This window comes from Hipposideros armiger, unplaced genomic scaffold (genome assembly GCF_001890085.2).
Source record: "Hipposideros armiger isolate ML-2016 unplaced genomic scaffold, ASM189008v1 scaffold_380, whole genome shotgun sequence".
In the NCBI taxonomy this organism is placed as follows: domain Eukaryota; kingdom Metazoa; phylum Chordata; class Mammalia; order Chiroptera; family Hipposideridae; genus Hipposideros; species Hipposideros armiger.
Genome location: NW_017731730.1, coordinates 92,141 through 109,906, shown reverse-complemented (window position 1 = coordinate 109,906; position 17,766 = coordinate 92,141). Strand labels below are relative to the sequence as shown.

Here is a 17,766-nt window from a genome sequence, read left to right as displayed (position 1 = left end):
TTGTATCCTACTTTGCTAAATTCATTTATTAGTTCAAATCGGTTATGGAATGTTTAGGGTTTTCTACATATAAGATCATGTAATCTGCAGAGATAATTTACTTTTCTTTACAGTCTGAATTTCTTTTATTTCTCTTGCCTAACTGTTCAACCTAGATCTTCCAGCACTATGTTCAACAGACATGGCAAAAGCAGACATTTTTGCCGTGTTCCTGAACTCAGGAAAAGCTTTCACTCACTCTTTCATCATGGAATATAATTATTGTAAGTTTTTCATATATGGCTTTTAGTAAATAGAGGAAGTTTCCTTCTGTTCCTGCTTTGTTGCATATTTCTATCATGAAAGGCTGTTAAATTGTCTCAAATGCTTGTTCAGCGTTGAGAAGATCATGTGGTATTTCTCCTGCGTTGTTAATGTGCTCTAGTACATTGATTTTCATATGTGTGAACCATCCTTGCATTCCAAGAAGAAAATACCATCTGGACATGTATAACCCACTTAATATGCTACTGAATTTGGTTTGCTAGTATTTTGTTGAGGATTTTTGCATCAATATTCATTAAGGGATATCGGTCTGTAGTTTCCCCATAATGTCTTTGGCTTTTGTATCAGAGTAATGCTGGCCTCACAGAATGAGTTAGAAAGTGCTCCCTCCTCTTTAAGTTTGGGGGAAAATTGAGAAGGGCTATTACTAGTTCCTCTTTAAATGCATGGTAGAATTCACCAGTGAAACCATCAGGTACAGGGCTTTTCTTTGTAATTACTGATTCAATCTTCTTACTATAGATCAATTCAGATTTTCTATTCCTTCGTGATTTCATCTTGGTAGGTTTTGTTTCAAGGAATGTGTCCAATTCATCTGAGTTATCCAATTTGTTGGAGTACAACTGGTCCTAGTACTTTCTTGTAATCCTTTTTATTTCTGTAGGTTGGTAATAATGTCCCCACTTTCATTTTTTATTTTACTTATTTGAGAGTTCTCTTTTTTTTCTTAGTCCATTACCTAAAGGCTTGTCAATTTTGGTGATCTTTTCAAAGAACCAGCTTTTGATTTCATTGATTTTCTCTATTGCTTTTCTATTCTCTATTTCCTTTATTTCTGCTCTAAACTTTATTATTTCCTTCCTTCCTTCTGCTAGCTTTGGGCTTAAGTTTCGTTTTCAAGCTCCTTAAGCTATAAAGTTAGATTGATTTGCTATCATTCTTGATTTTTTAAAAATAATGCATCTATAGCTATAAATTTGTCCCTCACCAATGCTTTTGCTGTATTGCACAAGTTTTGGTACAGCTGGTATTTTGTTTTCAATCATTTTTAAGTATTTTATAACTTCCCTTGTGATGTTTTCCTTCATCACAAATCCTTAGTGAGTTTTCTTCACTTATTCCTGTTATTGATTTCTAACTTTATCCTACTGTGGTTGGATAAGATACTTTGTATGATATCTACCTTTTCAAATCTATCGAGATTTAATCTGTGGCCTAACATATGGTCTATTATGGAAAATGTCCCTTATACACTTGAGATGAATGTATATGCTATTTTTGTTGGGTAGTGTCCTGCATATTTCTGTTAGATTTAAATGGTCATTGTAGTAAGCCCTCTATTTCTTTATCTTCTATTTGTTCTATCCATTATTGACAATGAAGTACTGTGGTCTCCAACTATTATTGTAGACCTATATACTTTTCCCTTTAGTTCTATCATTTTTTGTTTCATATATTTTGCTGGTATGTTATTATGTGCATGAATATATGCTACATATATATACATATATATGTATATATATAATTATTATATCATCTTGCTGTATTGACTCCTCTATTAATATGCAATGTACTCTTTCTTCTTTCTTTCCTGTAACCTTTCATGATATAATGTCTATTTTACCTGATATTAGAATAGCTACCCCTGCTCTGTGTTTGGTTACTACTTGCATGTATTTTTCCATCTTTTCATTTTCAATCAATTTTGTGTCTTTGGATTTAAAGTGAGTCCCTTATAGACAGCATATATTTGGATCATGTGATTTTATCCATTCTGCCAATCTCTGTCTTTTGATTAGAGAGTTAATCCATTTACATTTAAAGCAATTACTGATAAGGAGGGACTTCTGTCATTGTGTTATTTATTGTCTATATGTCTAATAGTTTTATCTCCTATTTCCTGCATTACCTCTTTTGGGTTTAGTTGATATTTTGTTATGAAATGCTTAAATTATTTCTCATTTCCTTTTGTCTATATTCTATAGCTATTTTCTCTGTGGCTACCATAGGAATTACATTTATCATTCTAAAGTTATAACACTCTAATTTGAACTTATACCAGCTTACCTTCAATAATATACAGAAACTCTTCTCCTTTACAGCACTGTTCCCACCCTTTTTGGTTGCTGCTGTCACAAGATTACATCTTAATACACTGTGTGCTCAAAAATATAAACGACTAATTCTTTAAATGCATTAGTCTCTTAAATCATGTAGAAAAAAAAAGTGGAGCTACAAACCAGTGTTACAATAATACTTACAATAATAGCTTTTATACTTATCCATGTATTTACCTTTATTGAGATCTTTATTTCTTCACACTGTTTGGAGTTATTGTCTAGTGTCTTTTCATTTCACTTTGCAGGACGCCCTTGAGTATTTCTTGCAGGGCAGGTCTAGTGGAAACAAATTCCCTCCGCTTTTGTTTATCTGGGAATGTCTTCATTTATCCCTCGCTTTTGATGGACAGTTTTACTGGACATAGGATTCTTAACAATTTTTTTCTTTTAGACTTTGAATATATTGGCCACTGCCTTCTGGCCTCCAAAAGTTTTTGATGAGAAATCTGTTGACAACCTTATTGAGTATAACCTTGTATGTGATGAGTTGTTTCTCTCTTGCTCCTTTCAAGATTCTTTGTCTTTGGCTTCCATAAGTTTGATTATAAGGTGTCTCTGTGTGAGTCTCTTAAGAGTTCATCTTACTTGAAAATTATTGAGCTTCTTGGATGTTTATATTCATGTCTTTCATGAAATTTGGGATGTTTTCAGCCATTATTTCTGCAATTATTCTTACTGCTCCTTTCTCTCTTCTCCTTCTTGGCCTCCCACAATCTGTGTGTTGGTCCGCTTAATGGATTCCAACAAGTCCCTCAGGCTCTGTTCACTTTTCTTCACCTTTTTCCTTTCTATTTATCATACTTGCTAATTTCCATTTCCCTATCTTCAAGTGTACCAATTATTTCTTCTGCCAGCTCAAATCTGCAACCAAATTCTTCTAGTGAGTTTTTCATTTCACAGTACAAGTTATTGCACTTTTTAGCTCCAGGATTTCTTTTTGGTTTCTTTTAGGTTTTCCCTCTTTAGTAATAGTTCCATTTTGTTCACACATTGTTTTCTTTAGTTTCTCTACATTATCCTTTAATTTTCTGAGCATCTTAAAGATTGCTGTTTTAAAGTCTTTGTCTAGTAGATCTGCCATCTACTAGATGTGACAGTTTGTTTCAGTGACAGTTTGTTGATTTATTTATTTCCTCTGAATGGGCCACACTTTCCTGAATGCCTTGTGATTTTATTGTTGAAAACTGGAGACTAGAATCTAATAACATGACAACTCTGGAGATCATATTCTACCTCTTTCCCAGGGTTTGTTTTTTGGGTTTTTTTTGGTTGTTGTAGGCTGTCTCTGTGTCAAGTATCAGCCCAAGATGTAAACTTAAGTTCTTCTCAGGTCTTTTCTGCACTTTTTCCTATGCATGTGCAGTCACTTTCCAATTTTCCTTATACATGTAGTTGTTTTTTAATGTCCCAGTGTCTAATGTCTGGCTCCAAAAAGGGAAAGAAAAGAAAAATGAAGGGAAGGAAAAAAGGCGCTGACCCGTTAATTCCCCTGGAAGTCACTTGGCGGGGGGGGGGGGGGGGGGTGCAGCAACAATGGCTGCTTGCCTCTTCGCCTGCACCTTTGTGATCAGAGCTCAGATCCCTGACGTTTGGAGGACAGGAAGCTCTTTGCCCACCATGGTTCCCACAAGCTGTGTGCAAGCCGCTCCAAAAACATGCACACAGCTGCCTGCAACATGGCTGATGGGTAAGGAATGAGCAGCTCTGACATTGACCAAAATTAACCACAATTTACCTTCCAAGACTTCCCTTAGAATTTTCAATCCTTCAATGGACTACAGAATTCCAAAATAGTTACAGTAAGTCCTCACTTGACTTAGTAAACAGGTTGTGCGACTCTAAGTGAATTGATATATAATGAAACTAATTTTACCACAAGCTAACTGATATAAACAAGAGTTAAGTTCCTATGGTATCTCATCAACACTATAATGAAATGACACTGAATGAAACATTATCTGAGGACCTGCTGTACATGAGACAGATTCTGCTAGTCCAACTGCTGTCTAGGTGGGGTAAAGATGCCTGGTGCTTCCTACTTGCCATCTTCCTAGAATCCTCTTGCCTTTAGTTTTTTGCAACATGATTTTGCTTCTCTAAGCAATAAAGCATAATTGTGTCTTATGCTGAACTTATATAAATGGAATCACAAGCTATATATTCTATTTGACTGGATTCTTTTATGTTATGGCTTTGTAATTTATTAATACTTTTGTAATTAGTTGTAGTTCTATTCAATTGCATCACTAGATGGTATTCTAATGTATAAATTACACACAATTTATTTATCCATTCTACTAATGAAATACTTGGGACTGTTTCAAACTTTTGATGCTTATGAGTACCGTGGTACACATAAGCACGAATTTCTCCAGACCATACACCTAGAAACCAGTCTTAGGGTATGCATATCTTAACACATTGAGGACGGGGCATTTAAATTGTTTAAATGCATGTTCCCGGGGTTTAAACCATTTAAATCAACTTTTACACTGTTTCTTTAAAAATTTACAACAAATTCGCTAACTATTTCTGTGAACTGAAATTTATAAGTACTGATCTGCCCTACCAACACCCTTCATGAACATATTGTACTGAAAAATACAAATAGGTTTTTTCTTTACTCCTTCATTTCTCCGTGGAACATTTACCATTGTTGAATCGTGAATTTTGGAAATCATGTTGACAACACGAGTATCCCTCCAGGATTGAAGAATTTCGCCCTTTCTCCTGAATGTGGTTTCGCCACGTTTCAGAGACTGTGAATCGTTTTTCATTTCTGGAGGAAGACCCCTGTTCACTCTGATTGTTCCACATACGCTAACGCAAATCTGTGTCACCGATCTACAATGTGTTATCAAAGTGTACTAATTTACATTCCCCTATCAGAGTATGAGAGTTCTCTTTGCTTTACACCCACACTAACAGCTGGTATTGTTAGGTGTTTTTGCCAGGTCAGTCAGTATAACATGGTATCCCAATGTTATTCTACTTTGTATTTAATTGATTACTAGTGAGGCTGAACACCTATTATTATATTTATGTTTTGATGTCTTCATTTGGGAAATTTTCTGCCCATTTTCTAATCAGTTTTTTCTTCATGAGTTCTTTATATATTCTAAATTTGAGCCTTTTGTCTGTTATTCATGCTGCAAATGTCTTCTTTATTCTGTGGTTGGCCATTTTACTTATTAATGATGATAAACTGTTCCTCTTTTAATGAATAGAAGTTGATCACTTTAAAGGTGTCAAATTTATCAATCTTTTCCTGTATGTTAGAGCATTATATGGCTTGGTTAAAAGTTATCTTCTAAATCTGAAGAAATAAATTTTGGGTGATTATCTTCCTCCTGCCAAATAATGTGACTGTTCCAGCAGTGCGCATGGGACTAAGTTAAGGTTTGCTCAGATGGTCTGCCTGCTCAGCGATCCTGCGGGAGAGCCATTCTGGAGTCTCAATCTGGAGGAAGGGGTATTTCACCAGGACAGCCACCTGGGGCAGGCCCTGGACTCCAACTCTTATCTCTTCAGCTCTGAATCTCCCCCAAAGTGCACTTCCCCCTCAGATGCCTCTTCTTAATTGGCAAATACCCAAATTCTCCCAGGACATAAGCAGCTCTGTATCCCTTTTCTATGGCATATTTATTCTTAAACACAATGAGATTTCTTGACTACTTCTCCTTTAAAGGAAAGTACAGACTGCTCTGAGAACCCATAGAAGACCCTAATGGAGGATAAAGAGTGGGTAACTAAAAGGTGATGAGTAATGGTCAGGAAAATGTCTAAGGTCAAAAAAGAAAACTGAGTAGTGGAGGATGTCTTGAGAACCAGCAGGGATGTGCCAAAATAGGATGCTTGACTAGAAATGGTCCAGGGAAGAGAAGAGCAAACTGACTAAGAAACTATAAAAGATGAGTAATGTGGTTCAACTGACCACTATCAAAACGAAAAGAAATACTAATCATTACCTGCAATCTGTACTGAGCCATCTTCTCCAAGAAGAATATTTCCAGCTTTCACATCTCTTTAAGAAAAACAAAAGTTATATATTAAAAAAACACCTATTCTTTAGAACCACATAATCTAAGCAGTTGTTTACTATAGTCACACAACACTGGCAATATTTACGAGTTCTATTTTGCATTAAAGGGCATTATGGCAATAGTAAAATTAAAAACATTTTTTGTCACTTGTACTAGAATCCAGACATTGTAAACAAAAAGCTAGAAAACAATTAGTTTTTTACTATAAAATCTAGAAAACCCAAGGTGATTAAATATTTGACTGGAATGAAAGTGGCTAAAGAATGTGATCCTCAACTACCTTCATCTAATTCTTTTTGAAATATATTCATTTTTTTTCCTACACACTAATATATCGTCAAAATTTGATTGAAAACAGGGGTTATTCTATGACTGCGGATAAACATAGATATAAAAAATTCAAACATCTCTGTACTTTTATTGGTAACTATTTATAACTCAAGTAATACATGAATATATTCTTGTTATAAAAACCTAAACATTGCTTAAAAGGCCAAAGTCCCTTTCACTACTATTCTGAAGTCTAGTATTCTCTCTAAAATTTCAACCATTATCAGTCTAGTTAATTAAATGTTTCTGTGACACATCTAGGTTTTTCTTCCAACATAAATGATATTATACTATCCATTGCAATCTATAACTTGCTTTTATCATGCAACAACATGTTAGTAGTACTTAGCAAAATTTAAAATCACAAAATCCTTTGAGTAGCAAATCTACTTCTTGATAACTTAGAAAAACTCTCACAATGTCCAGAGAATGCACAAGAGGGCTCACAGCAGCATTATTTGTCTTAACAACCCCAAAATGGTAACAGCCTAAAAAGCCAACAACAGCAGAAAGGTTAAATTAATCCTGTTACATCCATAAAATGGAATAAGGTCACTCAACATGGTATGATTTTAAATGCCCTTTAATACAATGCCCTCTGATACATATGGCTAAGTGAACAAATCAAATAGGACAGTGTATTTTGTATGACACCATTAATGTTACATATACACACACACACACACACACACACCCCTTTCAATACACACCAGAGAACAATGAATGGTTGGTTCCTTTGGTGGACAGGAGTCAAGTGGAACAGTGTTTGAATATCTTGTAGGAATGGACTCATCTATTTATTTTGTAATTAAAATAAATATAATTAAATAAACAAAAGAGAGCTAACCCTTAAAGCTACTAGATAAGAAAGGAAAGCAAGGCTAACTCATAGAGGAAAGCCTTGTTGGTCATGAAAAGGAACTAGTGAAAAGCACAACACTTGATCCTTTCCCTGTCTTTGGTTTGTTTTCTTCCATCATTAGATATAACCATTCCTTGGTAAACAATGAACAAGTTTCATGGCTGTGTGTAACAGCATCACCGTACCAGAGTATATAATAGCTTTCCTGAATATATACTAAAACCTAAGGAAATCGTATTACTGAATATTTTGTACTGCTTATTAATCCAAACAATTTACAGGACATTTTCCCAGAAGCTGTCTTAGAGTGGAGGCTGACTCACTTTACTCTACAAACCTAAAGTCTCCGACTCTAGATACTATGAACAGAAGAGAATTGAGGACATTTCCCTTCCCTTGGTGACAAAGACCATTCAACTGAGTCAACCATGAACCTTCAACTCCCTTTTCTGAGTTCGTTTGGAATGACACCTAAAACTCACTGGAAAATACAATGTATGGTTTAGGCACTTCCTCCTCTGTGCTTCTGCAGCAGGCTATAATACAGTGTTAATACAGATCAAAGAAATATGATATTTCTGGGTCCATCTCTCTTATTTCACCATGAGCCATATCTAGGCCTGTATCTCAATACATTTCTGTATCACCTGCAATTACTTATTTGGTATTATGATTAGAACATACGCGTCATCTGCCAGATATTCATCAAATAGATTTAAATAACTAAATAGGAGAATAGGAGACATCCTGCCTCAATTCTCTTATAGAGATAAGTATGATATTAAATAAATGAATGAATAAACAAATCTAACAAAACATTTAAGTAAAACTTGATTGTTTCTAAAGAGAGAAGTGTATTAAATCTATCAATTAATCCAACTAAATGTCAAAATCAAACTTGATTGTTCCCTCCCCACCATGTCAATTCCCAACTCTGTTCCAAATGTTAGGGTTATAAACCAATACATTTCAGTCTAATAGGACAACCCTAACTATCCATCAGAAGATGACCAGTTAAACTGTGGTATATCTATATAATGAAATACTATGACTACTAATGAATATGTGTGTTAATATGGAACAATCTTAAGTGAAATTAAGAATACTACACATAGTATGTTGCCATTTGTCTGTTGTTGTTGTTTTTTGTTTGTTAAGCAGGAGGGAGAGGGATATATACATTATGTTTATATTGGGCTAAAATCTCTCTCAAAGGAGTCACAAGAAAATGGGAGGAAGTGGTTCCATTTAGACTAGGGTACCAGAGGTTCAGGGAAGGAAGGAGACTTTTTTAAAAACATTTTATATTATAGAACAGTTTTAGATTTACATAAACATTGAGGAGATAGTACAGAGAAGTTCTCATCTCCCTCACTCTCAGTTTCCCCTGTTACTAGCATCTTAGATTAGTACAGTACTTTTGCCACAATTAATCAACCGGTATTGATGAATTACTATTAACTAAAATCCACAATTTATTCAGATTTTTAAAGTTTTTACCTAATGTCCTTTTTCTGTCCCAGGATCCCATCTAGTATACCATATTATATTTAGTTGCCATGTCTTCTTAGGCTCCTCTTGTCTGTGGCAGTTTCTTTGACTTTCCTTGTTTTTGATGATCTCGACAGTTTCGAGGAGTAATGGTCAAGTATTTTGTAGGATGCCTTTCTAATGGAATTTGTATGTTTTCCTCATGACTAGACTGGAGCTGTGAGTTTTTGGAAGGAAAGCCACGGAAGTGCCATTTTCATCACATCCTATCAAGAGTACATAGTATCAACATAATTTAGCCACAGTGGGTATTTAGAAGACTTTTTTTTTTTTTAATTGGGGAACTGGGGGAGGGAACAGCACTGGGGAATCGGGGAAGGGGAACAGATACGTTGCTGTCCTTTTGTTCTTCAGTCTAGTTGTAGAGGACGCCGCTTCACTGGCCCATGTTGGTATTATCATTGCCCTCTTCTCGAGAGAGGCAGATCGGTCGCCGGCCATTGGACGGCTGCCCATGGCGGCTCTTGGCAGCTCACACTGGCTGCTGGCCATTCATGGTAGCTTATGGCAGCCCACTGCAGCCTACGCCATCGCCGGCGACTCACAGCAGTCCAGCTCCAGGTCAAGCTGTTGTTCACCATCTTAGCTGTAGAGGGCGCAGCATCACTGGCCCTCATGTGGGATCCAAACTGGGGCCCTGCTGCTCAGAGCTGGCATCCCAAGCCAGCTCTTAACCAACACACCACTCAGGCCGGCCCCCAAGCCAACTCTTAACCAATGAGCCACTCGGCCGGCCCAAGAAGACTAATTTTTTATGATATACCATTCTGTGCTGTTGGAACTTTTTAAGCCATGTATACGTATTACCTATTTAAATAATGTTTTCTAAGTTTTTTCTTTCATAAGCGAAGGGATAGTAATCCATTTTCAGTAGAACCTTCACTTTGGGTGACTGCTTTTCCTAATCAATTCCCCAGATAATCAATTCATGTTTCCCTTTCGAAACCACTATACAATCTGTAGGACAGCTTCCAGGAGTAAAAGCAGAGGGATATCATGAAACTAAATGGCTCACTGGACAATCAAACACACCACATTCTGTCTTCACATACCACAGGACAATTGACCTTTCAAGGAAAAATCTGTAACTAAATACCTGAAATTCTATATAGTCCATGATTAATGAACTGTTTTTACTCTGTCACAAAGAATATCAAATAACCCAGCAGCCCCAACAGTTAAATCCTCCATCCACTCTTGAATAGCAAGAACAGTGAGTTTTGTTTTTCACAACTTAATGCCATTTCTCATATGTCACTATTGCACCAAAGTAAAAATTCCTTTTAAAATTAAAAGTAATATCATAGACATGCTTGCCTTTCTCGTTAATACAGAACACAAGTTTCTCCCTATAATATTTTTATGACTCATAAATAGGCACAGTTTATGGAAAACTTGAAAAAGGTCAAGAGAAGCAACAAATCGAAACAAAAGTTGGCAAACACTACATTCAGGCATCTTAAAGTGACTAAACATCTAACATTTCTGTTAGAGCTAACTTCTTTAATGGGAAACATATTTGGGTAGGTAAATATAGAGGAAAGTACAAGTCTAATTTAGAGATCTGTTCACCCTAGTCAAAAACCTCGAAAGTCTGGGGCCGGCCGAGTGGCGTGCTGGGTAAGAGCTGGCTTGGGACACCAGCTCTAAGCAGCAGGGCCTCAGTTTGGATCCCACATGAGAGCCAGTGACATTGCCCTCTACAGCTAAGATGGTGAATGGCATCTTGACCTGGAGCTGGGCTGCTGTGAGTCGCCGGCGACAGCGTAGGCTGCAGCCCCTGCTGCAGTGGGCTGTCATAAGCTACTGTGTATGGCCAAGTGAGCTGCCAAGAGCCACCATGAGCGGCCGTCCAGAGGCCGGTGACCGATCTGCCTAACCCAGGAAGAGCACAATGATAATACCAACATGGGCCAGTGAAGCGACATCCTCCACAACTAGACTGAAGAACAAAAGGACAGCAACTTGTCTGCTCCCCTTCCCCGATTCCCCAACGCTGTTCCCCTCCCACAATTCCCCAATAAAAATCTTTAAAAAAACCCCACAAACCTCGAAAGTCTAGAGGCTCAAAGGGAAAACACAGCAGAGATGGAGGAAAACAGCTGAACTTTAAAGATATGAGAGGTAGCAAAACCTACTTAAAATAGCCATCTCTGTTTCCCAGTAAAACAACTTTCTCCCAAGCCTGTTGAAGTCTCAGTGTATATCAGCTGAAGTGTAAGCAGTGGTTCTCAGCCTTGGCTGCACATTAGAATCACTTGGGGGGCTCTGAAAAATCCCAATGCCAACCAAGGTCTCATCCCAGACCCATTAAATGGAATCAGTACTTATCAAAGTTTCCCAGGTAATCACAATATGTAGCCAAGGTTGACAGTCTCTGATTTAAAATGTGACATAGAGAATTTCCATTACGGTAACATGGCAAACTATGCGTGGCAAACACACACTTTTATCACTACTACCCAGGCCTTTGCCCCAAAACACACCACTCCCCTGTTACAAACACAAGGAAATGCTGGCTAAATTAGGGGGAAATGTATCACATAGCTGAACATGAAATAAAAAACGAAATCCTAGTTTCCAAAATGAACAGGGACATTTACGAAAGCAGTGAGCCTTGGGAGATAGAGCAGAGACACTGCCCCCAAATGGCTAGTGTTGCCCAGGTTTTAAAATCCACCCCTAACTAGAAAACATGGCACTGAGCTGGTTTAAGGGTGAGAGGTAGAACTGAGACTCTTCATAAAGCCAGGACCCAGTGTGGGAAGACTGCGCCACAGTGGAAGACGCACTTACCCCGCGGTAAGCTAGAGTAGCCCTACTAAAATAAGACCTAATGGTCTTTCATACAAAAGCATTTCTACAAATAAAAAGCATTTCTACAAATATAGTTTAGAAAACAGAAATAATTAACCAGAAAGATAACAATCCTGAACCTATATGTACCTAAAAAATATCTTCAATGACAATAGTTCAAGGGGGTCACGAGGGTTGTAGGGTTCTTTCCTACTAACTTCTGGCGTCCACTGTTCTGATGTGAAGTCAGCTCTTAATCATACTGATGCTCTCTTAGTCTGTTCAGACTGCTACAACACAAAAACCACAGGCTAGGTAGGTGGCTTACACAACCAACATTGATTTCTCACAATTCTGGAGGTTGGCAAGTCCAAGATGAAAGCAGTGGCAGATTTGGTGTCTAGTGAGGATCTGCTCCCTAGTTCACAGGTGATCATCTTTTTGCTGTGTCCTCACATGGCAGAAAGGGCAAGAGAGTTCTCTGGTGTCTGTTTTATAAGGACGCAAACCCCACTCATGAGGGCTCCACTTTCCTACAGGCCCCACCTCCAAATACTATCCACACTGGGGACTGGATTTCAACATATGAATTTTGAGGGGGCACAAACATCATGTATAGCTTCCCCGACATGATGAGTTGCTTTTCTCTTGCTGCTTTCAAGATATTCTCTTTGTTTTTAAATTCCAACAGTGTGACTATGATGAGCCTAGGGATAGATCTTTTTGGTATTTATCTTAGTTGTGCTTCACTGGGCTTTTTTAAATTTGTAGATTGTTTTTCTTTAAATTTGGAAGCTTTGGGACATCATTTCTTTCAAAATTTTTTCTGTCTCTTCTTCTCATTTAGCTAAATAAGAGTTAACATATTTTGCAAAGTAGATGTTAAAGTCATACAATCAAACACAGACTAAATTTGTGCCTGAACTTGATGTGAACCAATTTACTGCTTTCAAAAAAAGACAGTGACCTTAACGTGCATTTCAGTGTGTATTTTGGGTTAATTTTACTATTAACTATATAAAGTTTGCATATGAAAAGGTTTAGAAAAAAGAATATACTTTTATCATGTTCTGAATACTGACTTTTAAAAATAGAGATGTGATGTTAAATAAAAAACACGGTATATTTAAGAAATAATTCCAGTGGCAGATCTAAATTCTATTGAGCTAGTAACTAAAAAACATAACTGATGTTGAACCAATGTATAGCCAGCTATATTGATTAACACAATCTTTTCCAACAGATCCCAGCTCTGTCACTAGTTGGATGACCTTTGGCATGTTACTGAACTCACTTTGCCTTGGTTTCCTCATCTGTAAAATGGGGATATACCTACCTCATGAATTAACTGTGACAATTAAATGAGGTAATGTAGACAATGCATGTAGAACAATATTTAGCATACAAGTTCCAGCGTCACTATCTACACCAGAGATCAATAACGAACATTTTCTTAAGTGGCTAGATACTTAACTATTTCAGGCTTTGTGGGCCACATGTTCTCTGTCACCACTACTTTGTCTTTCTAATACAAAAGCAGCCATAGACAATCTGCAAATGAATGGGTGTGGCTGTGTTTTTGTTGTTTTTTTAGAAATAGGCATGAGGCTAGATTCAGTGGACAATAGTTTGTCAATCCCTGAACACTGCATGGCTATAGAAAAAAAGTATGTTTTCTCTCACATAATAGTCTGGGCATAAGTGACATCAGTTCAGTATGGTGACACCATAGTGTCAGGGACTCAGGCTCCTATTTTATTGTCCTACCATCTCTAAGTTCTTGCTGCATAGTATAAGATGGCTTACCACCACAACCACATTTCAATGGAAGGAAAGAAAAGGGAAATAGAGGTTATGCCACTTTCTGTTAACAGTGGTTCTCAGAACATCTGGCAATGTCTGGAAACATTTTTGGTTATCACAATGGGCAGTGGGGGGAGGTGCTACTGACATGTGATGGGTAGAATCAAAGGATGCTGCTCAATATATCCTACAATGCACAGGACAGCCCCTACAACAAAGAATTGTCCAGCTAAAATGTCAATAGTAGTGGGGTTGATAAAACCTGATAAGGAACAACTTGGAAGAAGTACACAGCACTTTTGTTCTCATCACAGTGGCTAGAAACTAAATCTCATGGTCCTATCTGGCCTGCATGGATGGTTGTAAAATGTTGCTTTTCTTCTGGATGATCATGTGCCCAGTAAAAATGTAATTTTTTTTTCAATTCAAGAAGGGGAGACATATTGGGGGCCAATAAGCAGTCTTTGGCATGTTTCTTTCAAGGCGACTGCTTGATGAACATAGAATCAGAACTGAAGTATTAACTAAATTATGTTCATTGCCAGTATCAAGATTCACAGGGTTATTGTCATCCAAAGGACAAGAATCCTGTTTTTAGGGTACTTTTCTTTTTGATGGTGTGGGAAATATATTCCCAAATGATTACTCTTTGGTCATACCCCCTTTGCAGTCATTTGTTAACACATTATTTTAACTTCGTACAAAACAATTGATTAGGTACAATTTTAGATGAAAAATCCTATTTTCTTAAGAATATACCTTCAATGTTTCCAAGATTTCTAGTTTATATATTCTTCTGTAAGAGTCATTGTTCTCCTTCATCTTCATAAAAAGATAATTCATTTTCCTTTTTAAGACTTAAGTAGGTTCGAAAATTTAGACAACTAGAAATAATTATCAACTTTTTTCCTGGAGTGAGATGCTTATATAAATGGCTGATTTCACCTATTATATGTTGATTTTCTATAAAATGCTATTCTAAGAGTAACCAAATCAAAAGTTTATGTGAGGGGAAAGGGGGAGTTGGTACCTCGCATTTTTCCTCCATATTCTGATTACTCTTTAAAACCTGTTTTCCAACTTGGTAGTTGTCTGGTCTTTGATCAGTTACTTTTCTGGGCCTTTGCTTGTCTGTTTGCTAAAGGATTAGGGTTATATAGGTGATTTTTAAAAATTGAGGTATAAGTGACAAAACTTAAAAGACACTTAAAGTATACAATGTGATGGTTTGATATACGTATATACTGAGAAAGGATTCCCTGCCACATCAAGTTAATTAACACATTTATCACCTCACATACTTACATTTTTTTTTTTTTTTGGTGAGAACATTCAAATTATTCTTAGAAAATTGCAATAATACAATATATTTACCAACTACAGCCAGGTCCTGGAATAACATCATTTTGTTTGGTATCGTTTCATTATAACATTGATGAGATGCTGTAGGAGCTTAACTCTTGTTTATACTAATTAATTTATGATAAAATTGGTTTCATTATACATCATTTTGCTTAAAGTCGCAGAACTTATCAATGTTAAGTGAGGACTTACTGTATAATCACATACTGTACATTAGATCCTCAGACTTTATTCATCTTATAACTGAAAGTTTGTACCCTTTTAACAACCTCTCCCTATTTCATCCACTCCCCAGCCCTTGACAACCACTTTTCTACTGTTTCAATTAGGTCAACATTTTTTTTTTTTAAGATTTCACATATAAGTGATACCATGTGGTATTTGTCATTCTCTGTCTGGCATAATGCCCTCCAGGTTCAACTATGTTGTCACAAACAGGATTTCCTTAGTTTTTATGGCTGAATAATACTCCATTGTGTATATATACCATATTATTTTATCCGCTCATCCAATGACAGACACTGAAATGGTTTCCATAGCTTGGCTATTGTGAATAATGCTGCCATGAATATGGGGGTGTAGATGTCACTCTGAGATAGTGATTTCATTTCCTTTGGGTATATACTCAGAAGTGGGATTGCTGGATCATATGGTAGTTCTATTTTTAATTTCCTGAGGAAACTCCACATTGTTTCCCATAGAGGCTGTACCAATTTACATTCCAACCAACTGTGTACAAAAGTCTCCTTTTCTCTACATCCTCACCAGCGCCTGTCATCTTGTTGTTTTGATAACAGACATCCTAACAGGTGTGATAGGATATCTCATTGTGGTTTTGATATGCACTGCCCTGATGGTTTGTGATGTTCAGCACCTTTTCATGAACCTGTTGGCCATTTATGTATCTTCTTTGGAAAAATGTCTATTCAGGTCCTTTAAATTGGGTTGGATTTTTCTTGGCTTCTGAGTGGCATGAGTTCCTTGTATATTCTGGATATAACCCTTCATCAGCTATGTGGTTCGCAAGTATTTCTTCCCATCCATGTCTTTTTATTTTGCTGATGGTTTCTTTTGCTGTTTAAGTTTTTAATGTAGTCCCACTTGTTTATTTTTGTCTTTGCTGCCTTTGCTATTGGTGTAAAAAAAAAAAAAAAATCATTGCCAAGGACAATGTCAAGGAGCTTGACCACTCTATTTTCTTCCAGGATGTTTATGGATTCAGGTCCTAAGTGCAAGTCTTTAATTCATTTGAAGTTAATTTTTGTATATGCTGTAAGATAGGGGTCCAGTTTCATTCATTTATGTATGGATATCCAGTTTTCCAAACACCATCTATAAAGAGACTATCATTTCCCCATTGTACATTCTTAATGTCTTTGTCAAAAATTGACCACATACAAGGGCTGACAATTAAATTCGTGAGCTTGTTGCAACGATGTTGCTAACCTTTTTGATATCAGAGGGATTATTCATTATGAGTTTGTACCAACTGGACAAACAGTTAACCAAGTTTACTAATTTAAAGTGCTGAAAAGGCTGCATGAAAAAGTTAGATGACCTGAATTTTTTGCCAACAGTTCATGGTTCTTGCATCAAGACAGTGCATCAGCTCACATGACACTGTCTCTGATGGAGTTTTTAGCCAGTAAATAAATAACTGGGGCCGGCCGAGAGGCTCAGTTAGTTAAGAGCTCGCTCAAGAGTGCGAGCTCTGAGCAACAGGGTTGCCGGTTGGATTCCCACATGGGCCCGAGCTGAGCTTCCACTGAGCTGCCAACAGGTGGCAGGATGCCCAGCTAAAAAAAAACAAACAAACAAAAACAGCCAGCAGAGTGGCGCATTGGTTAAGAGATGGCTTGGGACGCCAGAGGGCCCCGGTTCAGATCCCACATATGAGGGCCAGTGACAATGCCCTCTACAGCTAAGAAGCTGAACAACAGCTCAACCTGGAGCTGGGCTGCCGTGAATCGCCGGCGACGGCATAGGCTGCAGCCCCTGTGGCAGTGGGTTGCCATGGGCTACTGTATTTAGCCAGCAGCCAGCGTGAGCGGCCAGCAGCCGCAGTGAGCGGCTGTCCAGAAGCCGGCGACTGATCTGCCTCACCCGGGAAGAGTGCAATGATGGTGCCAACTTGGGCCAATGAAGCAACGTCCTCCACAACTAGACTGAAGAACAAAAGGACAGCAACTTGTCTGTTCCCCTTCCCCCAATTCCCCAGTAAAAATCTTTAAAAAAAAAAAAAAAAGTAGTGATAGTGGGCATCCTTGTCTTGTTCCTGATCTTAAAGGCTTTCAGCTTTTCGCCACTGAGTATATTAGCTGTGGGTCTGCCATATATGGCCTTTATTATGTTGAGATCCATTCCTTCTATATCCACTTTGTTGAGAGTTGTTATCATAAAAGAATGAATTTTATCAAACGCTTTTTCTGCATCTATTGAGATCATATGGATGTTACCCTTTATTTTGTTAATGCGATGGATCACATTAATTTACAGGTGTTGAACTATCCTTGCATCCCTGGGATGAATCCCACTTGCTCATAACGTACGATCCTTCTAATGTATTGCTGAATCTGGTTTGTACTATTTTGTTGAGAATTTTTGCATCTATGTTCATCAAGGACATTGGCCTATA

At 37.4% G+C, this 17,766-nt stretch overlaps 1 protein-coding gene across 1 annotated transcript in view; it reads right to left on the bottom strand.

The window, feature by feature from the left end:
• The window catches only part of OXSR1 (oxidative stress responsive kinase 1), a 92,032-nt gene that overhangs the window by 41,816 nt on the left and 32,450 nt on the right, over positions 1-17,766 (bottom strand). Inside the window, 2 exon segments of the mRNA XM_019662722.1 lie at positions 3,771-3,805; positions 6,353-6,408. Coding sequence (XP_019518267.1) covers positions 3,771-3,805; positions 6,353-6,408 — 91 coding nt within the window.